At 34.6% G+C, this 26,371-nt stretch overlaps 1 protein-coding gene across 5 annotated transcripts in view; it reads right to left on the bottom strand.

The window, feature by feature from the left end:
* The window catches only part of LRBA (LPS responsive beige-like anchor protein), a 755,692-nt gene that overhangs the window by 586,942 nt on the left and 142,379 nt on the right, over positions 1-26,371 (bottom strand). For all 5 annotated transcript variants that reach the window (XM_081304745.1, XM_081304743.1, XM_081304747.1 and 2 more), the window contains exons 18-22: positions 11,239-11,331; positions 9,751-9,859; positions 9,049-9,130; positions 6,765-6,888; positions 6,297-6,489 (exon numbers count right to left, since the gene is read on the bottom strand). In XM_081304745.1, coding sequence (XP_081160871.1) covers positions 6,297-6,489; positions 6,765-6,888; positions 9,049-9,130; positions 9,751-9,859; positions 11,239-11,331 — 601 coding nt within the window. The remainder of the gene's footprint in view (positions 1-6,296; positions 6,490-6,764; positions 6,889-9,048; positions 9,131-9,750; positions 9,860-11,238; positions 11,332-26,371) is intronic.

Genomic DNA, 26,371 nt, shown 5'->3' with positions numbered 1-26,371 from the left:
TTATTGTGTCCATCTACAAGTTAAAAAAAATTTAAAGAAGTAAAAATTCTGGGCTGGGGATGTGGCTCAAGCGGTAGCGCGCTTGCCTGACATGCATGCAGCCCGGGTTCAATCCTCAGCACCACACACAAAGATGTTGTGTCTGCCAAAAACTGAAAGATAAATATTAAAATTCTCTCTCTCTCTCTCTCTCTCTCTCTCTCTCTCTAAAAAAAAGAAAAAGTAAAAACTCTCATCTCTACTGATGAGAGGTGATATATCAATTCAGAAGTCAAGATAAGTACAAGAATCCACTTTTAGCTAATAATAGAACGTGAGAGATATTAAGATCATATGTGCTTAAATGCCAGTCCACCTGCTACCTTACCCATTACTATTCTTCATTTGGCCACACATCTCCAAGCTAACCAAAGTCACCACCTTTTCCCTCAATGACACAGTCTCTATATCTTTGCTTATGCTGATTCCTCTACCAATGATTCCTGTCATCCCAGTCTCTACATGCCTCAATCTTATTGCTCCTCAGAGCTGTATCAATGACATCTGCCCCAAAAACTTCTCATACACCCTCAGGTAGCAACTGTCTCTCGTGCACAGTGTATATCTTTTATGGGGTATTTATGGCCTCCAACCTTGTAGTTTAGTTATTTTTATACACATATTACCTCCTATATTAAAAAACAATTTTAGGAAAAGATCTGTTCTCATTTCATCTTTCAATCTTTCATCGTTACTAAAAAGTACAAATATAAGACAGAAAGAACAAAGAGGAAGAAGAATAAGGATAAAAAGAAGAGGAAAGATAAAAGTGAGAAGAGGAAGAAAAAAAGTAGACAACTAGAATGAGACCTAGACAAAAAATTACTGAGAATCACTGAGAAAGACCAGTGAGGTATCTAACTAACAACAGAAGGTGGGAAGAGAAGGCACAAACAGATACATATTCACTAACATGAGAATAAGAGAAAAGAGATAAGCTGGGGGAAGCAGAAGGCAGGGATACACAGTGAACAGAGACACTAGAGAGAACAGAAAACGAGAAGGATGAAGGGAGATGGTGACTAAAAAGGGAAAAGAGATGCTGACAGGCAGAGGGAGAGTGTTAACCAGGCAGTGACTGCGGGTGCAGACACCCAGTACCAGAGTTCATACCTGTCAGGGCACGAGATGGAGGAGACTAATTATCTGGAGGTTGGGAGGTAGGAGGAGAAAGTGAAGGAAAGAGGAGAATAAGAGCATCTGCAAAAGAATGACTTAGGAAACAATAAGAGAAAATTACATGCTATGAATTCACACAGACTAACATAGCCTTAAAGTAAGAAAACTCATTTTGAAGTGACACAGATACTTAATTAACTATTAAAAAAATATAAAATATTTGGGTAAATACAAAGGGGCAAATAAGTAAACAAAGTGGAAGATTTAATAAAGCATAGTAAATCTGATAAGGACTAAAACTATACGGCTAGACAGGGGATTTCTGAGAAGTGAAATAGTGAAAGATAGGTAGAAATTTTTTTTTCCGATGGAAACAATGAAAGACAAGGCAAAAATTATTTTGTTAAAAAAAATCTTATGTGCTTTTCTTTTAAGAAACAGCAAAGTATTTATAGAGGGGAGCAACATCATATGTTACTTTAGTTTAATGAGTTGCATAAGAAAAGAATATCTAAGGTTAGAGACTATTAGAAATATCCAGACCAAAAGTAATCTAAGAATGTATAAAGAACTAAAAATCACCAAGCATGGTGGCACATCCCTGTACAATCTCAGCTCCTCAGGAGACTGAGGCAGAAGGATCACAGTTTGAACTACACAGTACAACTTCGAAAGCCCTATCTCCAAATAAAATACAAAGTGCTGAGGGTGTAGTTCTAGGCAGAGCACTTGCTTACCATGTACCAGGCCCTGGGTTCAGTCTCCATAACCACAAAAAAAAGGGGGGGGGAGGGAGGGAAGGAAGGAAGGAAGGAAGGAAGGAACGAAAGAACGAACGAACATCATGAAGAAAAAGAAAAAACAGAAAAATATGCAAAAGACAAAAGCATGAAAAAGAAAGAAAACTAGCAATATCAAGGTATCAAATGTTAAAGGGAAGAAAATCACAGGTCTTATCACTTCCTGACTTCCGTTGCTTAGTTACATTTGCTTCAGCAATAAATTTTCAAATTGAGGAAAATTCAAGCTTACATGTCCTACAATCAACATACGGGGATCATTATCTGCAGTTTTTAAGTGAAAAAAAAATCACAGAAAACATCAGAGTGTATCACTATATGCCAAAGTTTTGTAAGGGTAAACCTTATTTCATGGAACTGCTATATTATGAATACACACACAGGCATGCAGGTGCATTATACATTCTAAGTCATAATAAATTTCTTACTATGTGTGGATCAGAGTTAAAAGAAGCTAGAAAAATAACAGCTCTCTTGAAACCTCTGCTTTACAGCACCCGAGTTACAGCAGTGAAAACAAATTAAGCAAAGATACAGGTAAGAATAAAAACAATTAGAGAAATAAAAGATTTGATGAAGAAAAAGTAACAAAAAAGTCCACTCAATATAATGTCATTTTTACAAAAGATTTAAAGAAAAAACTAGACATTGTTTTAAAATATACTTCCAAACATTTTTTAAAAGATGGGAATTACAAAACTAAAATTTAAAATAGTGATTACCTTTGGGGTGAGGTGGGGTGAAGTTAGACTGGGAAGACCACACAGTATGTTCCTAAGTTGGGTAGCATAATTAAAATTCTTCTATTGCAACACTTCATAGCATACATACTACATAAATCATTTTAGATACAATTAATTCTTCTTTTTAAAAGTTGTATTAAAATAAAAATATGAAGTGACAGGAACCTGAGTTAAGGCAGAAGTAGTGAAAATGAGAAAAAAAGAATGAATAGGATAATGAAACAGCTGTAACAACGTTCAACAACATCACACACACACACACACTCACAACCACATTTTCTACTTCTAGCCTAGATACTAATGGTTGAAGAAGTTTAAAAATGTGCATAAGTTCAAATATGCAACAACAAATTCCACTATTATGTTTAATTATATAGCACTAATTAAAAAGATATAAAAATTTTAAAAGATATCATTAAAAAGAATGTAAAACATCTTAAAATTCTATATTAATCAGATGTTGAAAAATATTTTTGATATAGGCACCAAATAAAATATATTACTAAAAAGGAGCTAATAAGGGCTGGGATTGTGGCTCAGGAGTAGAGCATTTGCCTCGCAAGTGTAAGTCGATGGGTTCAATCCTCAGCACCACATAAAAATTAAAAAAAAAAACTGTATTTGTCCATCTGCAACTAAAAAAATTTTTTTAATTGAAAAAAGGAGCTAATAATTGCTATAAATCAGTATTTAACTTAGAAATGTCCTGTCTCCAAATTTCATGTTCATTCATTACTCATACAAATGGACTGGTTAGAACTCTTTGTCATAAATTATTTTCTTTTTTGAGAGAGAGAGAGAGAGAGAGAGAGAATTTTAATATTTATGTTTTTTTTTTTTAAGTTTTTTCGGCAGACACAACATCTTTGTTTGCTTGTGGTGCTAAGGATGGAACCCGGGCCGCACACATGCCAGGCGAGCATGCTACCTCTGTAAAAGTTTCATTTAGGATACACATCAACAATTACTGCTCTACAGAATATATCCTCTATCTATCCTTCTTAAAGATGCAAAGAAACTAAAGGAACAGACATATACTCTTTAGAACTAATTATGAAAAATCTGTTTTATACTTGGCATTTCCCTAACCTAGAATTCTGTAAGTTCAATCCTAAAGAATCAAAATGGCCTTAACAGAGAATCAGTCCCAAATGTACAAGCCCTCTACAACAGAAACCAGGATGGCTGATATCAGTACAAACTAAATCAACTTACACAAGGAGTGACAAACAATTACTATAAAGGGTCAAACACTAAATATTTTAGGCTTTGAGGGCCAGGTCATTTCTGTAGCACTCAACTTTATTCTTGAAATGAAAAACAGTTATATATAACATAAAAATAAATGGGAGTGGCTATGTTCTAATAAAATTTTATTTACAGAAACAGGTCATGCAGAATTTGGTCCTTAGGTTATGATTAGCTGAACTCTTCTTTGAACTAAACTGATCAGTCTCAAAAACGTAGTGACTAAAAAGAGCTACATTATAGGGGCTGGGGTTATAGCTCAGCTGTAGAGCTCCTGCCCAGCGCTGTGAGGCCCTGGGTTCAATCCTCAGCACCACATAAAAATAAATACACAAAATAAAGATATTGTGTCCAACTACAACTAAAAAATAAATATTAAAAAAATTAAAAATAGGGGGCTGGGGTTGTGGCTCAGTGGTAGAGCACTTGCCTTGAATGTGTGAGGCACTGGGTTAATTCTCAGCACCAGATATAAATAAAAAATAAAGGTCCATCAGCGACTAAAATGAATTAAAAAATAAAATAAAAATAAAAAATAAAAAGAAGAGCTACACTATATATCGCATATTTTTCTTATTTACTACTGGATTAACTGAAATGAAAATTTGTAGGGTGGTTCCTCCAACCCAAAATATCCTCAGAAACCTTTCTAATGGTTGCATGCCTTCTTCTCACTGAAAAAAGAGGAGGCAAATGAATAATTCTTAGGTACTTTCAAATAACTAAAGGTTATTCAAAGACTTAAAACATATACTTTTAGGAAACAGCAATACATTCTTATAGAATGAAAAAATATTTCAGAATAAGAACCTAAAAGTCAGTAAGGTATTTTAACATAAGCCAAAATTTTTCATTTTTGTTTTTCCTTTCAGTTTATGATTATCTAAATAATTATAGTCCTTCTGAATAAGAAAAAAGTTCTTAAATAAGGTACAAATAGCCTACACCATAAATTGTACCAATTATTTGAAATGGGAAATTTTCCCTCTCGATACAAACATAAAACTCTAAAAATAAATAGATAAGCCACAAATTGGGAGATGTCATTCATCTAACAAAATATTAAGACCAAGTATATATAAAGAAATCCCCAAATGCAAGAAAATGCAGATTGGGAGTATGATGATACAATGAACAAATCTTCAAAATGCCAGACAAGCCAAGCAATGAGGTGATGTGCAGCACTGAGAATTTAAACACTGCTGGTGAAAATATAAACAGGTAAGGCTACTTTGTAAAAACTTTTACATTATCTCAAGTTCAACACATCTAAAGTTCAACACTTAAACCTTATGAATTAGCAATTCCACTTCTAAAAATATATACAGAGAAAGTCTTGAATATGTATGATATGTTGTTCATCAATGAATAAACGGATAAGGTCACACCACATAAGACAATATGAGAAAATGAATACTACTACAGGGATCAATGGCAGTGAATCTCAAACAATAGTAAATAAAAACAATAGTTTATAGGAAATGCATTTAGTGTGATAGCACATATCTTAAGTTTAAATATGAAAAATAAAATTAACTTATTGTGGAGAGTTTTAAAGAGTCAAAGGTTGTAGCTCACTGGTAGAGCATTTGCCCAACACGCACAAAGGTCTGGATTCAATCCCCAACACAACAATAAAAAGTAAAAGTATGGAAAAGAGACAAAAATGACAATACCAAATCACAGTGTGGGGAGAGGAGGTGGAACAAAGAATGGCAGACAACGCATTTGGAAAAGGGAACCCAATTTCATAAATGTTGGTAGAAATACTGTTCTTTGTATATTTTAGTATGTTTATAATATTTCATAATTATTGTTTTTAAAAGGTACACATAAGGCTGGGGTACTTCATTTGGTAGAGAAACTTAACAAGGCCCTAAGGTTAAATCTCTAGCACCACAAAAAAAAGAAGAAGAAAAAAAAAAGGCTATACATGAATAATTTACCCTAGCTTTACCTTTAAAAACAAAAACAGCCTAGCAGAATCTCAACCACCTTACACTACTAAAACAAATTCCCATCTTTGAATATAGTGCGCCACCTTGTGTTCAAAAGCTCTGAACAACTGCAAAATTCACAAAAAGCGTTTACTTACTAATTCCAAAATGCTGCTACATGAGTAGCATTGACTTCATTAAGTTAAACGCACAGAAGATTGACATTTGAAGTTATTTGGATTCTTAAGTTGGAAATATTTTGTTTTATTGATTCTTTTTTTAGTTTTCACTTTACTTTCAGAGAATAACTTTCATTTTTTCCATGTTATTATATGAATTTCTTAATTCAGTAAAATTCAAAATTATAAAATATTTAAAGTACTAAAATATACTTTAATAATGAAACTTACCTTTGAATGTGTGATTGATAAGGTGTCTACCCACACACGCCAGCCACCCCACTCATATTTGACAGCATGGTAAAGCAGGATTCTGAATATGGCATATACCATTTCTGTTATCTTTTGCTCATCTGAATTCTTGGGATTAAAATAGCAGAGAGAAAGCATCCACTCTTGCCACACAGAACACTGTAGCAAGCTCCTGAAAATTGTAAAAGTATACCAAATTATTGAAAAAAATAAAATCATCTGAAAATTTTTGAGAAAGTACAGGTTTAAAAAAAAAACACTAACACAAAACAAACAATGTGGTACTAACAACTCTTAACTCTGGTACATTATTCACATGCTTTTAATAAGGAAAAAATATGGAAATTCATTTCACAGTATTTCCTAAGAAATTTTGCTAAGACAATAACAGGCTCATACAAAATTAGACTTGAACGTTTCAAATCAATGCTTTCTGATCCAGCTTACCTCCTGTTTTCTCTACTGTTATTAAAAAGTTTAATCATGTCAGAAAGAAAAGCTCGGCGAACCTCCATGCTCTCTTGGCACTGGGGAGAATTTCGAAGTAGGGTCGCAATTACTTTTAGTATCTCTGCAAGATAGTTCATTAATTAGTAAAAACCAAAACACAATAAAAAAATTCATGAAGGAAGGTCATTAATGTATTACAATATTTTTTAGTTTCCTTTTCATAAATATCTACTGAAAAAATCCTCCTCTGTTAACTAAAAAAAAAAGTTTACATAAGGAATAATAATATATTCATTAGAAAGTAATGATAAACAAGAGAAGGATTTTATTCCATGACTTGAATATATAAAGCAGAGTTGAATTTCTCCCCCCACCCTAATGCTGGGGCTCAAACCCAGCAGGACCTTGCACATGCTAGGCAAACACTCCACTATTGAATTACACCCTTAGCCCCACAGTTGGATTTTAAAAGGATAAAATAAAACTAGTTCAAATTATAAATGAAGAAATGAAAGCAAAACTGCTGGCAACTCTCTTTAGTCTCTGCCTAACAGTAAAGTTGATTTTAAAAACAAAAAGTAAAAGCACTATAATTAAAATTTCAGGAAAAAAAAGATACATTCAGATTCTGCAAACAACTTATGGTATGTACATAGTCATTCCTTTCAAAAGTGAAAGCTGTGAAGATCTTCCTCTATAATTTTAAAAGTAAAATTAGAGACAAAAATTCCAAAGGAAATTAAAATCTATTCAACACTTCTAACCTCCCCAACAAATGCAAACAAGAGTGCTACTGTGATAATCTTAGTGTAAAACTAAAATTTCCAGAATTTAACTTAAAGAAAAATATATGCTAAAAATATGCATTTAATCCAGCACTTTATAGATTTAAAAAAAATAACTCTGAATTTAAAATTAAACAATATATCCAATTTTTATCCAATTGAAAATTTAAGAATTCTAAACCAGACTTTTGCCAATGATTCAGGTGATACTGAAACAGTAAATTCAAAACATCCTTTTTCATACAATTAATGATATTTGGGGAGCAACTTTTGAATTCTAATGACTGATTCGAAAGTTTTCTAACTAAGCAATGATAATCATAATAAAAAAAGATGATAATTGCACTAATTTTGAGAATACACTACCACAAGGGACAGTTTTACAAAAATACAGTTAATCCAATCCTTACACAATAAGAAGTTGATACTATTATCATCTCTTTTAGAGTTAAAAATTAATAGACTAAAAGTCACAAAACTGGTAAGATATGTAACCAGGAGTTAATCCAAGTGGCCTCCATTGTGCCAGTGCATTAGTCTTAGGTAGATGAACTGCTATGATTTGAATGTATTCCCTCCAAGTATTGCTGATGTGATACCAATAGCGGGATCTTAAGAGGTGATGAGGCCCTGAGGGTTCTTTAAATGAGATTAAGGCCCTCATAAGGCTTCACATAGACTCTGGCTAGCTTGCTCTACTACCTTCTTTACCTTCACCAGACCAACTACTGTAATCTTCATCTTAAACTTTCCAGCCTCCAAAACTATGATAAAATAAATTTCTGGTCCTTTAAATTATCCATATTCTGTTATAGCAACACAAAATGGGCTAATGTTATATTATTCTAAAATTGGTACATTCAAGATTTTCATTTATTTTTACTCTCAAAACTAATGACATCATATTCTCTGAAAGCAAAGGGAAACTTCAGAGCCATCTTTTTAAAATTTGCATGAAGTAGCATGCTCCATAAACACCTCACAAAACAAAAAGTAATCAAATTTCAAAACCCTACAAACTACTTATTTTTACACCATGATCCTCTTAAAAACAAGATGAAAAATGTACATTTTGTTCAAGTACTTAAGAATTCTAAATATCAAGACTGTCCAGACTACATTCATATACAATAAAGAATAAACATATTTTCCCATTCCAAATTTAGTATTCTTATGTTGACAGTAATTTAAAATGAAAACTACCTCTGTGATTCATGAAAGTTATTAGCCTCACAAAATACTAACATTGAAACTTTGCTGAAAATCTGATCATACATTAAGTCAAGATCTGAGGAATAAAATTCTTCAAAACCTTTATAAAAGCCAAATAACTAAAGGTAAATTTGATGTTAAATCCAACATAAAACTAGTATTATATGCCCTGAATTAAATATTCATCTAAGAATCTGTTTCAGCAACATCAACTTAGGGTTTTTCATAGTATCTTTCTCTTTAAGTAGCAAAAATAGTGTTTTTAAAGTGTGTAAAATACATACGAGGATTTTGAATCTTTACTGAAGAATCAGGATCTGGATGCTGTTTATGTATCACCTGAGTACAAATCTGTTCAATAAGAATCTACAAAAGAAAAACAGTAGAATGAATGAGACATAACTTTCCTTTGTTCATCTATGAATACACAACCAGTGTAATTCCACATCATGTACAATCACAAGAATGAGATCCTAATGAGTTATACTCCATGTACTTATAATATGTCAAAGTACACTCTACTGTCATGTACATCTAAAAAGAACTAAAAAAATAAAAATAATCTATAAAAGAAATACACTGCACTTGCATAATCACAATATTAGTATAACTACTAAGGAACTCGAAGTACAATGATCATCAAAATCTAGTATATAATATTTCAATGATGAATATTTTAAAGCACATAAAATAAATCATTTCAACATGCTATTTTTACTTATAAAGTGAAACATCAAATAGTCAATACAATGGAGGAAATAAGTAAACTGGGATAACTACTTTGTTTAGTAATTCACGAATTAATGGCTTTATAAAAGTGCAGCCATATCTGCTTTATATAAATAATTTCAAAATTGTGCATTATAAACCTAAATGGTCTAATTTTATTTAGACACTGAAAACTCAATTACACAGGTACTTATTATTATTTCTTATTATAAAAATAATAAGAAATTAGCAACAGAAAATTCTAACTAAATTCCTACCTCAAAAAGAACATTATATGTGGTCATTGTTATTAGATTTGTCTGAAGCATGAGTCTCTCAGCTAGCAATGAAAACAATCCATGCCCAAGCATGACTTCTGCTTTTCTCCTATAGAAAGAAATCATCAAATGCAAGTTTTATTACACACTATTTAGTATGTAAGTTGTATAAAGGAAACATAAAAATGTTTTCCAGATTACAAACTCCACCTCAGTTACTCTCCCATGTTCTTTAACCTAGTACTTTTAAAGCTACAAAACATTTAACTAGAGAAATGCTAACTACAATATAGGCATAGTTAAAGTTAAAAACAGTAAGATTGGTTATGCCACAACACTACAAAACCTTTCACCACAATCTTCAGAGTAATTATTTATTTAGCTAGTTGCTACTATCTGTCAGCACTGAGACAGACTCTCCAGGGGATGATCATCTCAAGTACAATTACACACTATAAGAGAAAAGCAACAGGGAGGAAAAGACAGAAGAAATGTCAAGATAATTTAAAAAGAAAAAATACTACAAAAACACATGGACCAAAATTACCATTTCAAGCATAAACTTTCAAACTAAAAGATCACAAACTTTAATTTCATTCCTGGGATCAGCAAACATATTCTGAAAATATTTGGACAGTAAATATTCTAGGCTTTTGGACCATATGGTTTCTGTCACATATTAGCACTGTCCTTATATCATTAAAACAGTCATAGATAATATGCAAATAAATGACTGTACTTGTGTTCCAACAAAACCTTAAAAATTGAACTTTACAGCACTTCTTAAACCTATAAAATTTAAATTTTTATAATCAACTACTTTTCATAAGAGAAACAATGTACAGAATAGATTATCTGCATTCCACTAAGAAACTAAATGTGGCAGTTTCAAGTTTTCGTAAGCCCAAGTATTCAGAACACACTAAGCGACACACATTCAAGGTTATGTTTCAGATTTATAGCTCAGAAACTGCAAATGATGGTGCAAGTCACTGAATGAAGTCTTCACAGTTTCTAAAATTGAAATAGTAACTCTCATACTAATTAAAATAGTAATTCTCATACTAATTCTCAAACTAATTTTCATAGTTAACCCAAAATATAGTAATAACATAAATGCTTTTTATATTTTTAAAAAACTACATACTTTTTGTACAACTTTATTTTTAAATATGCACTATGGATTTAAAAGTATATGTATTTGGGCTGGGGCTGTGGATCAGTGGTAGAGCACTTGACTAGCACATGTAAGGCCCTGGGTTCAATTCTCAGTACCACATATAAATAAATAAAATAAAGGTCTATTGACAACTAATTTTTTTTTAATTTTTAAAGTATATGTATTAATGAATAAAAATTTTCAAGACCCTAGCACCAAAAAAAAGAAAAGAAACCAAAGGGAACACAGAACAAAAGCACTATTCCCAAAAGCTTATAAAACAAATAACTAATAAATAATAGTCCATTTTAGTTTTCATGCATACTCACTTTGGGGCCAGATGTTTTAAAAAATAGCCCATTGCCTTGAGAGCTTGTACTCGTATCCCTTCACTTTTTGATGCCAGAAGTTTGTAAATAACACTAAATGAATAAAAATTAAAAACAAACTATTCTGAGTATAATTTTCAAAAGTAAAGATTTAAAGTACAGATACTTATTTATATTATTATTACACACATATTTCAAGTAATATATACATGAATATAATATACTTTTCTGACATTTAAAAACTTGATAAGTTCAGGCACATTATAGAGTTCATTTTCCTCAAAACCAAGAAATGAAAATGAATTAGAATTCAGGAAATGCGGCAACTTTTCATGCATACACAGAGGCAAATTTAAATGCATCAAGCTGGTTTTCAGACACTTTTTTTTCCTCTCACACAGGCTTATCAACATCCTCTAAAAATTCCCAAACAAGTTTAAAGTCAGTACAAATAAAGCATTGACTAGTGGTACACATTTAAATTTGTGATTGTCACCATAGAAAGCAAGTGAACAGGCTAGTAAAGAATGATAATTAGAGGGCTGGAGCTGTAGCTCAGTGGTAGATCACTTGCCTCACAGATGTGAGGCACTGGGTTCGATCCTTAGCACCACAAAAAAAATAAATCCATAAAAAGATATTGAGTCCATTTACAACTAAAAAAATATTTTTTAAATAGTGATAATGAGAAAAGATGTGCAAATATGATGTCTCAATTTAAAAATTTTAAAACTACATAAATAAAAAGATTTAAAACGAAATGATCACTAAAGATAAATATCACATTAAATTCTCAAAAATTACATAGTAATCTAATTTTTCAAAAACTCTGAGGACCTTCGAATATAAGTATAAATAAAGTATATTAAAAGTGAAATTGAATTGATTTATTACAGCATTCCTTTCCTCATAAACATTTAGAACAAAGACAAAAATAAGAAATTTTTGTGATTACTTTTAAAAATTATCAGTATCTTCCTAAAATTTAAATGTTTAATAAATAAGTCTTAGAAAAACAAAATTCTGAACAAAGAGGAAAATTCTTCAACCTCTAGTGATGAATAAAAAGTATATGTAGGATTAGCTTGATTCTGTTTAAATTCCATTAAATTTATATTATCTCATGAGATATCACAAATTAGTTATTTTTTAATACAAATCTTACTACAGAAACTGTTAACTTACAGAATGATTACTGTTGTCATTCATGAGGACAACGCTAATAGTTCTGTAAGTTTCTCTTCTTCAGTGATTTAAACTAAGGAAAATGAAAATTATTGATTTATAAAAAATTGATATACAGTTAATACTGGTTTAAAAAACAATATACTAAGATGCTTTTAACATATTAAAAACTATGCTTCCCATAAAGTAATACATAGTTTTGGTCAAAATCACAATGGTTTAATCAAGATATAAACTTCAGATATTATTAATAACATTTAAATAATGTTTGTAAGGATTAAGAACATGTGATCCTGCAATCTGTACACGTGGAAAAATGACAATTCATACCCCATTTGAATCAAATGTATGATATGTCAAGATCATTGTATTGTCTTGAGCAACTAATTTAAAAAAAAAGAACATGAGGAGATCAAAATAACATGAACTGCATCTGCACTTAATATTTATATACACTAATTTTTAACATAGAGAATTTTTGTCCAAATCACAATCCAATTGGTTTTATTCAACTTGCTAAATTTAAGCAGTAGATTTTGTTAAACAGGCCTATTTTGCTTTTTAATCAAAGTTTGGTTACTACTTCATACACACACACATACACACATAAAAGTACCTCACACATTAGACACAGGGGAAAAACCCTGTAGTGCATCACTTATAATTTTATCTATTCATGAAATAATTACAAACACATGTACACTGCCCTATTTCAAAACAGAGGAAAGTATAAGATAACAAAAGTAACCCATGATAAATAATATTAAAATCTGAGAATATTTTCATGCAATGGCTTTACTCTGATGCTATGTTCAAATAAATGCATATGGATATTACATGTATTTTTAATTGGAAAACATTATAGTATATATATCATGACATTTTCAATGAAAAAAATAAAATTCAAGTAACAAATACATGAAAGGGAAATTTAAATAGTAACATTATTTCATTCTCATCATAGATATTAAAAAACTTCATTAAAATAGACTCAAAAATTCAAAATTCACAATTGAAGCAGGACATATGATGAGAATGACACCGAATTTAAAAACAGTCGCTTCTAATAAACGCCAAATGCTCCAAAATAGTGAATTAAATTCAATATCAGAGATAAAGTTAAATAATTTGACAGTAGAAAAAAATTTTGTATTTAAAATCTAAATGTAGACATTTATTTGATGAAAATTAAATGGCCAATCATATTTTGGAAATGCCACTGCCTATTACAACCCAGTTTGGCACTTTTAAATTATCTTTTACCACTAAAGACTAGTCCCATTTGTTGATTCTTGTTATTAACTCTTGTGCTATGGGTGTCCTATTAAGGAATTTGGAGCCTGGGCCCACAATATGTAGATCGGAGCCAACTTTTTCTTCTATCAGACGCAGAGTCTCTGATTTGATATCAAGCTCCTTGATCCATTTTGAGTTAACTTTTGTGTATGGCGAGAGAAGGGGATTCAGTTTCATTTTGTTGCATATGGATTTCCAGTTTTCCCAGCACCATTTGTTGAAGATGCTATCCTTCCTCCATTGCATGCTTTTAGCCCCTTTATCAAATATAAGATAGTTTTAACTTTGTGGATTAGTCTCTGTGTCCTCCATTCTGTACCATTGGTCCACCCACCTGTTTTGGTACCAGTACCAAGCTGTTTTTGTTACTATTGCTCTGCAGTATAGTTTGAAATCTGCTTTCGCTATGCCAGCTGATTCACACTTCCTGCTTAGAGTTGCTTTTGCTATTCTGGGTCTTTTATTTTTCCATATGAATTTCATGATTGCTTTATCTATTTCTACAAGAAATCCCACTGGGATTTTGATTGGCATTGCATTAAACCTATAGACAACTTTTGGTAATATTGCCATTTTGATGATGTTAGTTCTGCCTATCCATGAACAGGGTATATTTTTCCATCTTCTAAGATCTTCTATTTCTCTCTTTAGGGTTCTGTAGTTTTCATTGTATAAATCTTTCACCTCTTTTGTTAGGTTGATTCCCAAGTATTTTTTTTTTTGAGGATATTGTGAATGGGGTGTTTTTCCTCATTTCCATTTCAGAAGTTTTGTCACTGAAATACAGAAATGCCTTTGATTTATGCGTGTTGATTTTATATCCTGCCACTTTGCTGAATTCATTTACTAGTTCTAGTAGTTTCTTTGTAGACCCTTTTGGGTCTTCTAGGTATAGAATCATGTCATCTGCAAATAGTGATAATTTAAGTTCTTCTTTTCCTATTTTTATGCCTTTAACTTCTTTCGTCTAATTGCTCTGGGCAGTGTTTCGAGAACTATATTGAATAGAAGTGGTGATAGAGGGCATCCCTGTCTTGTTCCAGATTTTAGAGGGAATGCCTTCAATTTTTCTCCATTCAGTATGATGCTAGCCTGAGGCTTTTACAATGTACTTAAACTAAAAAGTTTTTTCTCAGCAAAAGAAACAATAAGAGAGGTAAATAGGGAGCCTACATCCTGGGAACAAATTTTTACTCCTCACACTTCAGATAGAGCCCTAATATCCAGAGTATACAAAGAACTCAAAAAATTAAACAATAAGATAACAAATAACCCAATCAACAAATGGGCCAAGGACCTCAACAGACACTTCTCAGAGGAGGACATACAATCAATCAACAAGTACATGAAAAAATGCTCACCATCTCTAGCAGTCAGAGAAATGCAAATCAAAACCACCCTAAGATACCATCTCACTCCAGTAAGATTGGCAGCCATGACGAAGTCAAACAACAACAAGTGCTGGCGAGGATGTGGGGAAAAGGGTACACTTGTACATTACTGGTGGGACTGCAAATTGGTGCGGCCAATTTGGAAAGCATTATGGAGATTCCTTGGAAAGCTGGGAATGGAACCACCATTTGACCCAGCTATTCCCCTTCTTGGACTATTCCCTAAAGAACTTAAAAGAGCGTACTATAGGGATACTGCTACAACGATGTTCATAGCAGCACAATTCACAATAGCTAGACTGTGGAAGCAACCTAGATGCCCTGCAGTAGATGAATGGATAAAAAAAATGTGGCATTTATACACAATGGAGTATTACTCTGCACTAAAAAATGACAAAATCATGGAATTTGCAGGGAAATGGATGGCACTAGAGCAGATTATGCTAAGTGAAGCTAGCCAATCCCTAAAAAACAAATGCCAGATGTCATCTCTGATATAAGGAGAGCAACTAAGAACAGAATAGGGAGGAAGAACATGAGAAGATCACCATTAAACAGGGACGAGGGGGGGAGGGAAAGAGAGAGAGAAGGGAAATTGCATGGTAAAGGAAGGAGACCCTCATTGTTATACAAAATTACATATAAGAGGTTGTGAGGGGAAAGGGGAAAAAAAACGAGAGAGAGAAATGAATTACAGTAGATGGGGTAGAGAAAGCAGATGGGAGGGGAGGGGTGGGGAGGAGGGGGGATTAGTAGAGGATAGGAAGGGCAGCAGAATACAACAGACACTAGTATGGCAGTATGTAAAAAAGTGGATGTGTAACCGATGTGAATCTGCAATATGTATAAGGGGTAAAAATGAGAGTTCATAATCTGCTTGAATCAAATGTATGAAATATGATATGTCAAGAGCTTTGTAATGTTTTGGACAACTAATAATAAAAAAATTAAAAAATTTAAAAAAATAAAGACTAGTCCCCCTTCAATTTTCCGATCTTCTCCATTTAAGAGTATGTTTATACCTGCATTTAACTGCGACTTAACACATAAACTTCACTAAATACACCTTTAAGTGTTTCATGTTGTTCTTTGGACAATATGGTACTTATATTCCAGTGAAATTATATATCAACAGCCAGCTTAGATTTCTCTCTCTCTCTCTCTCTCTCTCTCTCTCTCTCTCTCTCTCTCTCTCTCCCCCTCCCTCCCTCCCTCCCTCCCTCCCTCCCTCTAAAAAATAATCAAAAAAATCCACCATTTTAAAATGTAATAATAAATTTTTTGGACTCAAGGAATAGTACCATATGAGATAAATCAGACTTAAAGGAATATTCATCCTTTAGAAGCTATTTTTAATCATGAGTTTGAGTTGTGGCTCAGCAGTAGAGCGCTTGCCTAGCACGTGCATGGCCCTGGATTCAGTCCTTAGCACCACATAAAAATAAATTAATAAAAAAAAGATATTGTGTCCAACTACAATTAAAAAAAATATTTTTTTAAAAAGTTATTTTTAATCAATATAATATTTTTAAAATCTCTTTATCTATTGTTTGAAAGTAAACTGACTACACTGAAATGAAATTAATTCTTTACCTCTCTAAATATCAGTCCAAATCAGAAAAATTTTTATTTCTTCATAAAATAAATAGAAGATTGAGAAAAGCAGCAAAACTTGAAACATTATAAAAATAAAATAGAGGAAATAACTTCCATCAGTGCTAATGTAGAGATCAGCACTTTTCCTTCACAAAAAAAAATTTCAAAAAACAAACAAGCAAACAGAAACCTGAACAAGATTTTCAGATACAACCACTTCAGGGCATTTGGAACTGACTATGAAAAGACAACAAGCTGGGAAGTATTTATTCTGGGGAAATTGCAAGAAAATCAGGTTAAAAAAAACAAAAGCCAAGAATCAGTGGCATATTGTTGGGGTTATGGCTCTCACTACCACCTGGGTTAGCCAGGGAGAACTGTCGCTTTACCAACTTTGGACCAGCAACAAAAAGCAGTAGTGTTGTTTTCTGAGAGGGCAAGCCTGACTTAAAGAATGAAAACCACAGTTACCAGCTGAAAGTGGCAGATCTGGTTATGAGTCAATGGGGAAAAAAACAGCAGCTTTGCTAGACCAAGGCTGCAGTCACAATTCAGGGTGAACAGCAGACCTGTCAGAAATTTAACAGGGAGATGCTGAACATGAAAAAGCCACCGAAGGACTGAGATACGTGCTCCCACAGTTCTTGCAGATTGGAAGAGAAAGCAAGGGAGAAGGGAGAAGTAGCTATGAGTTGGAATGCAATCCCCAAACACCGTGGATCAAGAGAGGATGTGGACCTTATGGGCTGAAAGAAATCGATCACAACCTCTACATGAATCACTAACTAACCTATAAGAAATACTGAAGCATAATAAACCCTTGGCATGTTGTGTTAAACAAAAAAAAGAAAAAAAATATGGAGCACAGAGAAATCAAGCTGTGGACCATGGAGAAGACAGAAGGCAAGTTATTTAAAAAAATAAAAAAATAAAAAAAAAAAAAACCTAACTACTATGGGAAAAAAAGAGTCCAGAGTTGCTCTGATACTTACCCAGAATGCCTAGTTTTCAAACAAAAGAATTACATATGCAAAGAAACAAAAAAAAAGTATAACCCATAATCAGGAAAAGAAAAAATAATCAAACTTTCTCTTAAGTTCTGAATATGACATTTTTCAAAGATGTATAATAAATATGTTCGAAAAATTTTAAAATGCTATGCCCCCCCCAAAAAAAAAACTGACAATGACTTAAAAACTGGAGTATCTTTATAAAGAGAAACTATTAATAAAAGCCACATGGAAATCCTAGAAATGAAAAATTCAACAAGAGCAAACAAGGAATTTACTTCAGAGTTGCTCACCTGCAGATTCAGGAGGCAAAATAAAGATTCTGTGAACCTGAAGAAAAACCAAAACAAATTATCCAATCTGAAGAACAAAGAGAAAAAAATGTGTGTACGAAAACTTAACCAATCTTTAGAGACCTATAAGACAATGTAGTGTGCCAATTTCAGTGTAATGAGAGTGCAAAAACAAAATGAAACAGGAAAGAGGCAGAAAAACATCTGCAGAAATTATGGGAAAAACTCCCACAATTTGATAAAGAAAAGCATCTACTTAAGAGATAAATTAACTCCACAAAGGAATAATAACAAAATGAATCATATTTAAACAAACCATAGCTGAGCTGCTGAAAATCAAAGAAAAAAAACTCTGAGAGAAAAAAAAAAGATGGCTCAAGACATACAGGAAGAGCAACAACACAATTCATAGCTGTCATCTCTTCAGAAAACAACAAAGCCCAAAAGTCAGTGGAATGGCAGTCAAGTGCTAATATGAAGAAAACCATAAATTAAGACTTCCTATCCAACGTAAGTATCCTCCCAAAATGAAGGCAAATAAAAGTATTCCCAAATGAATAAAGAGTATAAAAGTTAATTGCTACAGATATGCCTTAAGAGAAATAATAAACAAAGCCCACCAGGATAAAAGGAGAGAATATAAGATTGTGAAACCACTTATAAAAAATAATTTTAAAAATCAACAGGGAATTTTCATTCAACCACATAGAATAAGACAAATAAAGCCTTTCTGTCTTGAATATTACAACTAAAACTACAGGGGAGAATAAAAAAACAATCACCAAAGCACTACAAAGACTAAAAAGAGCAGGTGCATTGTATAGGGGAGTTACGAGTCAGAATCCCACATACGGAGACAAGGGTCTAAGTCTTTTTCTTTTCTCTTCTGAATCTAACCAAAAAGCAGGCTCTGGATTCACACTTGGATATTAGAAATTCAGGTGGCCAAAGTTTTGAGAAACACTGTTTCTAGTTAGAAGAAATTAGAAAATACATCCTAGAAGGGAGCAGGGGATAGATGAGAACAGAGGAGAAGGATCCTCTAAATCTATAAAAGAGAAGATGGCCGCTGCGTAAGGGGGTTGCTGAAGTGCTGAGCCTGGTGCTCAGAACAGCGGCTTTAATCGAGACTTCACCCAGCTTGTTAGAGCTCCTTTCACCATTAATCTGTAGTGGACCACCCGGAGAAGCAGCAGAAAAAACAAAGAGATTGAAAAAGAGACGCTTGGCTCCCAGACGCTTTCCTGCTCACAGCAGCGCTCCCGGCAGAGAAGCTGAATGGGTAATCAGCAGTGGATTGTAAGTACCTGAGGCAAAGAAAGCTCAGTACACCCCGCCCTTTTTTTTTTTTTTTTTGAATATTGTCTATACAGGGAGAGTTAGTGGATTGGAATTGTTGGCGGGGCTGTAGTTTCGGGGCCGAAAATCCACTCCGCGGGAGCCGCCATTTGCTTTCTGCATGCTGTATTGATGGCCATGTCTACACGGTCCAGCTGCCGCATCTAGAGACTGGAACTGGGCTGCGTGCCGAGCCCTGTCCTCCAAAGGGTGGACCACGGCCTCAAGTGCCTCGGTCGCCTGTTCCCTGCTGCACCTTGGGGCAGAGCCTGCTCTGGGGTCGTTCGGCATCCCCCTGCGAGGGGACTCGTGCTCCAGAGGACGGGGCTGGAGAGGCGCGGCGGCAGCCGCTTGGGCCCTCCGCGGCGCCAGCCGCTTCGGCCCTCCGCGGCAGCGCTGCTAAGGTCACGGACAAGCGCGGCGCCCAAGAGCGCGGACCAGAGGTGGAGGCGACGGCAGCAGGGTTTCAGTTCTAGAAAACTGGACTGGAAACAGAAGCAGCAGTTCGTATAATCCCAAGATCTTGCTTATGCCAGGAAACTGTAAGGGTAACATGAATATCATTGACGAGGTCTAACATGGCGGCAGGCGCGGAGAGATCAAGTCTCTGACCTCTTCAACTGCGCGGGCATAGGGAGCTGTAAATTATCTAAAGCCTATTTGCTCAGAATCACTAGGCAATGCTGAGCTGACGTGGAGCTAGGGCGTACACTTTGGGCCCCTCAGAAAACACACACTGAGCACGAATCTGCTGCATTTAAGCCCCGGATCGCCTGCTTCTCGTGACTCAACAACACTAACGATCCTGCTGAAATAACTAGTCGGCCCACCTGATCTCACAGAGGTAAAAGCCAACTGAGCACCATAGCCAGACCCAAGGAATCAGGAGTGATGTGGGACTAGCGACACAGAACCCCCGGCTATCGCTCCCACCAGGGCTGACAACAGAGGTCCCTTGCACCAGCTACCAGGGGAGTTGCTACCTGAGGGCAAACAAGTTCGCTGGGGGTCCTCAGCCCCAAGCCCTACAAACTTAGGGTCCGAGGGAGGCAAACAGAAAGGGTGTGCCCAGGCATCCGTGAAAACAGGGCTCCCAGGAGCAGCAGACCCAGCGTGTAGCCAGTAATGTGATAAGCGTCACAGGTGAGTGGGGCCTGGATTGAGGAACCACAAGAGAAGGACCTAGGCACTCAGGACTGGAGACTCGCACAGTCTGGGAAGAAGAGCTGAGGCACAGTGATTGGTTCCCACCTATCAAGAGGAGAAGCCTGGCCCAGTGGGCATAGCTCCACCTACTGGAAGAGAAGTTAATCGAGCTCTATGACTGCATTTATTATTATTTTTTTTTTAATGATTATTAGTATTTTTTTTTATTCCCACTTTTTGTAGTTGATGTTGTTGTTGTTGTTTAACTTTCTTATTAATGGTTTCAATTTTTTTTAATTCTTTTTATTCTATTATTATTATTATTATTTTTAAACTTCAATTTCCATTTTTTATTATCATTATAATTTTTTTGTTTGTTTTAAATTTCTATTTTTTCGTTTTTTCTTTCTTTCTTTTCACTTTTTTTTCTTTTGTCTTTTCATTTCTTTTCAATTTTCTTATTCCCCCTCTCTTGAATTCCACCTGCCTACACTCACTCTCTTTAGTCACTTCTTCCCTTCCCTTCTAATACCTCTCCTCCCAAGCATCAAATAAATTTATAAGAGTAAACAGTAACTCAGCAGTCAAACAGAACAAGAAGTATCATGAGCATAAAAAAGCAAGGAAGAAAACGAGTACAAACAATGAAAGGCAGCCTAAATATTCAGGAGGACCTGGAGTCATCAGAAAAATGGCCATATAAAGAACTCAAGGAACACCTTAGACAGATGGAAAGGAACCTTAAAGAGCACATTGAAAATGAATTACATAAACAGATAAAAGAAGAAGTTAAGCATCTTTATCAGGAGATAGAGATTATAAAAAAAATCAAACAATAATTATAAAAATGAAGGAAATGATAAACCAAATTAAAAACTCAATCGAGAGTATCACTAACAGAGTGGAGCAAGTAGAAGCCAGAACATCAGATAATGAAGACAAAATACATCATCTTGAAAAGAGTCTAGCCAACTCAGATAAACTAGTTAAAAATCACGAGAAAAACATCCAAGAGATTTGGTATAATTTTAAAAAACCAAACTTACGAGTCATCGGGATAGAGGAAGGCACAGAGATTCATGCCAAGGGAATGAGTAACTTGCTTAAGGAAATAATTACAGAAAACTTTCCAGAAATAAAAAAGGAAACAGATATACAAATTGTAGATACATACAGGACACCGAGCACACAAAATCACAGTAGACCAACGCCAAGACACATTGTTATGAAGCTATCCAATATACAGAACAAAGAGAAAATATTAAAAGCTACAAGAGAAAAGAGGCAGATTACATTTAGGGGTAAACCAATAAGGTTTACAACGGATTTTTCATCACAGACGCTGAAAGCGAGAAGATCCTGGAACAACGTATTTCAAACACTGAAAGACAATGGATGCCAACCAAGAATTCTGTATCCAGCAAAATTAAGCTTCAGATAAGACAACGAAATAAAAATCTTTCATGATAAACAAAAGCTAAAAGAATTTGTAGCCAGAAAACCAGCATTGCAAAGCGTCTTGAGCAAAACTCTACACGAGGAAGAAATGGAAAACGATAACCAAAACCATCAGCGGGAAGTGCCTCGGTAAAGACAGAGGACGGGGGGAAAGCTAATCATGGAGAAACAAACTAAATTAGGGGAAAAAAAGAGATAAATAATCAAACATGGCAGGAAGTACAAACCATATATCAATAGTAACGCTAAACGTTAATGGCTTAAACTCTCCAATAAAGCGACATAGGCTGGTAACATGGATTAAAAAAACAAATCCAACAATATGCTGCCTCCAGGAGACACATCTGATTGGAAAAGACATACACAGGCTCAAGGTAAAAGGTTGGGGAAAAATATACCACGCACCCGCTCCTCGTAAGCAAGCAGGGGTGGCCATTCTCATATGGAATAAAATAGACTTCAAGATTAAGTTAATCAAAAGGGATAAGGAAGGACATTATATACTGTTAAAAGGAACCATTCACCAACAAGACATAACAATTACCAATATTTATGCACCAAATAATGGCACTGTGACGTTCATAAAACAAACTCTCCTCAAGTTCAAGAATCAAATAGACCACAACACAATAATCATGGGTGACTTCAACACACCTCTCTCACCATTGGACAGATCCTCCAAACAAAAGTTGAATAAAGAAACTATTGACCTCAATATCACAATCAATAACCTAGACTTAACTGACATATATAGAATATATCAACCATCATCAAGTGGATATACTTTTTTCTCAGCAGCACATGGAACCTTCTCAAAAATAGATCATATATTATGCAATAGGGCAACCCTCAGTAAATATAAAGGGGTTGAGATAATACCATGCACTTTATCAGATCATAATGGAATGAAACTGGAAATCAATGATAAAAGAAGGAAGGAAAAATCCTACAAAACATGGACAATGAACAATACGTTACTGAATGATCAATGGGTTACAGAAGACATAAAGGAGGAAATCAAAAAATTCTTAGAGATAAATGAAAATACAGACACAACATATCGGAATCTATGGGACACAATGAAAGCAGTTTTAAGAGGGAAATTCATCGCCTGGAGGTCATTCCTCAAAAAAAGGAAAAACCAACAAATAAATGAGCTCACACTTCATCTCAAAGCCCTAGAAAAGGAAGAGCAAAACAATAGCAAATGTAGCAGAAGGCAAGAATTAATTAAAATCAGAGCAGAAATCAATGAAATTGAAACAAAAGAAACTACTGAAAAAAATTAACAAAACAAAAAGTTGGTTCTTTGAAAAAATAAATAAGATCAACAGACCCCTAGCCATGCTAACGAAGAGAAGAAGAGCGAGAACTCAAATTACTAACATACGGGATGAAAAAGGCAATATTACAACAGACGCTTCAGAAAACAATGAGAAATTATTTTGAAAACCTATATTCCAATAAAATAGAAGATAGTGAAGACATCGATAAATTCCTTAAGTCATATGATTTGCCCAGACTGAGTCAGGAGGAAACTCACAACTTAAACAGACCAATATCAATAGATGAAATAGAAGAAGCAATCAAAAGACTTCCAACCAAGAAAAGCCCAGGACCGGATGGGTATACAGCGGAGTTCTACAAAACCTTTAAAGAAGAATTAATACCAATACTTTTCAAGTTATTTCAGGAAATAGAAAAAGAGGGAGCTCTTCCAAATTCATTCTATGAGGCCAACATCACCCTGATTCCGAAACCAGACAAAGACACCTCAAAGAAAGAAAACTACAGACCAATATCTCTAATGAACCTAGATGCAAAAATCCTCAATAAAATTCTGGCGAATCGGATACAAAGGCACATCAAAAAAATTGTGCACCATGATCAAGTAGGATTCATCCCTGGGATGCAAGGATGGTTCAATATACGGAAATCAATAAATGTTATTCACCACATCAATAGACTTAAAGATAAGAACCATATGATCATCTCGATAGACGCAGAAAAAGCATTCGACAAAGTACAGCATCCCTTTATGTTCAAAACATTAGAAAAACTAGGGATAACAGGAACTTACCTCGACATTGTAAAAGCTATCTATGCTAAGCCTCAGGCTAGCATCATTCTGAATGGAGAAAAATTGAAGGCATTCCCTCTAAAATCTGGAACAAGACAGGGATGCCCCCTATCACCACTTCTATTCAATATAGTTCTCGAAACACTGGCCAGAGCAATTAGACAGACGAAAGAAATTAAAGGCATAAAAATAGGAAAAGAAGAACTTAAATTATCACTATTTGCAGATGACATGATTCTATACCTAGAAGACCCAAAAGGGTCTCAAAAAAACTACTAGAACTAATAAATGAATTCAGCAAAGTGGCAGGATATAAAATCAACACGCATAAATCAAAGGCATTTCTGTATATCAGCGACAAAACTTCTGAAATGGAAATGAGGAAAAACACTCCATTCACAATATCCTCAAAAAAAATAAAATACTTGGGAATCAACCTAACAAAAGAGGTGAAAGACCTATACAATGAAAACTACAGAACCCTAAAGAAAGAAATAGAAGAAGATCTTAGAAGATGGAAAAATATACCTTGTTCATGGATAGGCAGAACTAACATCATCAAAATGGCGACATTACCAAAAGTTCTCTATAGGTTCAATGCAATGCCAATCAAAATCCCAATGGGATTTCTTGTAGAAATAGATAAAGCAATCATGAAATTCATATGGAAAAATAAAAGACCCAGAATAGCAAAAACAATTCTAAGCAGGAAGTGTGAGTCAGGTGGTATAGCGATAGCAGATTTCAAACTATATTACAGAGCAATAGTAATAAAAACAGCATGGTACTGGTACCAGAACAGGCGGGTGGACCAATGGTACAGAATAGAGGACACAGAGACTAATCCACAAAGCTACAACTATCTTATATTTGATAAAGGAGCTAAAAACATGCAATGGAGAAAGGATAGCATCTTCAACAAATGGTGTTGGGAAAACTGGAAATCCATATGCAACAAAATGAAACTGAATCCCCTACTGTCGCCATGCACAAAAGTCAACTCAAAGTGGATAAAGGAGCTAGGTATCAAATCAGAGACACTGCGTCTGATAGAAGAAAAAGTTGGCTCCGATCTACAGATTGTGGGGACGGGCTCCAAATTCCTTAATAGGACACACATAGCACAAGAGTTAATAACAAGAATCAACAAATGGGACTTTCTTAAACTGAAAAGTTTTTTCTCAGCAAGAGAAACAATAAGAGAGGTAAATAGGGAGCCTACATCCTGGGAACAAACTTTTACTCCTCACACTTCAGATAGAGCCCTAATATCAAGAGTATACAAAGAACTCAAAAAATTAGACAATAAGAAAACAAACAACCCAATCAACAAATGGGCCAAGGACATGAACAAACACTTCACAGAGGAGGACATACAATCAATCAACAAGTACATGAAAAAATGCTCACCATCTCTAGCAGTCAAGGAAATGCAAATCAAAACCACCCTAAGATACCACCTCACTCCAGTAAGATTGGCAGCCATGACGAAGTCAAACAACAACGAGTGCTGGCGAGGATGTGGGGAAAAGGGTACTCTTGTACACTGCTGGTGGGACTGCAAACGGGTGCAGCCAATTTGGAAAGCAGTATGGAGATTCCTGGGAAAGCTGGGAATGGAACCACCATTTGACCCAGCTATTGCCCTTCTCGGACTATTTCCTGAAAACCTTAAAAGAGCACACTACAGGGATACTGCCACATCGATGTTCATAGCAGCACAATTCACAATTGCTAGACTGTGGAATCAACCCAGATGCCCTTCAATAGATGAATGGATAAAAAAAAATGTGGCATTCATACACCATGGAGTATTACGCAGCACTAAAAAATGACAAAATCACGGAATTTGCAGGGAAATGGATGGCACTAGAGCAGATTATGCTTAGTGAAGCTAGCCAATCCCTAAAAAACAAATACCAAATGTCTTCTTTGATATAATGAGAGTAACTAACAACAGAACAGGGAGGAAGAGCAGGAAGAAAACATTAACATTAAACAGAGACATGAGGTGGGAGGGAAAGGGAGAAAAAAAGGGAAATCACATGGAAATGGAGGGAGACCCTCATTGTTATACAAAATTATATATAAGAGGTTATGAGGGGAATGGGATAACAAACATGGAGGGAAATGAATTACAGTAGATGGGGTAGAGAGAGAAGATGGGAGGGGGGGGAGGGGGGATAGTAGAGGATAGGAAAGGTAGCAGAATACAACAGTCACTACTAATATGGCAGTATGTAAAAATGTGATGTGTAACCGATGTGATTCTGCAATCTGTATTTGGGGTAAAAATGGGAGTTCATAACCCACTTGATTCTAATGTATGAAATATGATTT

The sequence above is a fragment of the Spermophilus citellus genome (genome assembly GCF_964194105.1).
Source record: "Spermophilus citellus genome assembly, chromosome: 8".
Taxonomy (NCBI): Eukaryota; Metazoa; Chordata; class Mammalia; order Rodentia; family Sciuridae; genus Spermophilus; species Spermophilus citellus.
The sequence above is the reverse complement of the archived record's forward strand: the minus strand, read 5'-3'. Positions and strand labels throughout refer to the sequence as shown.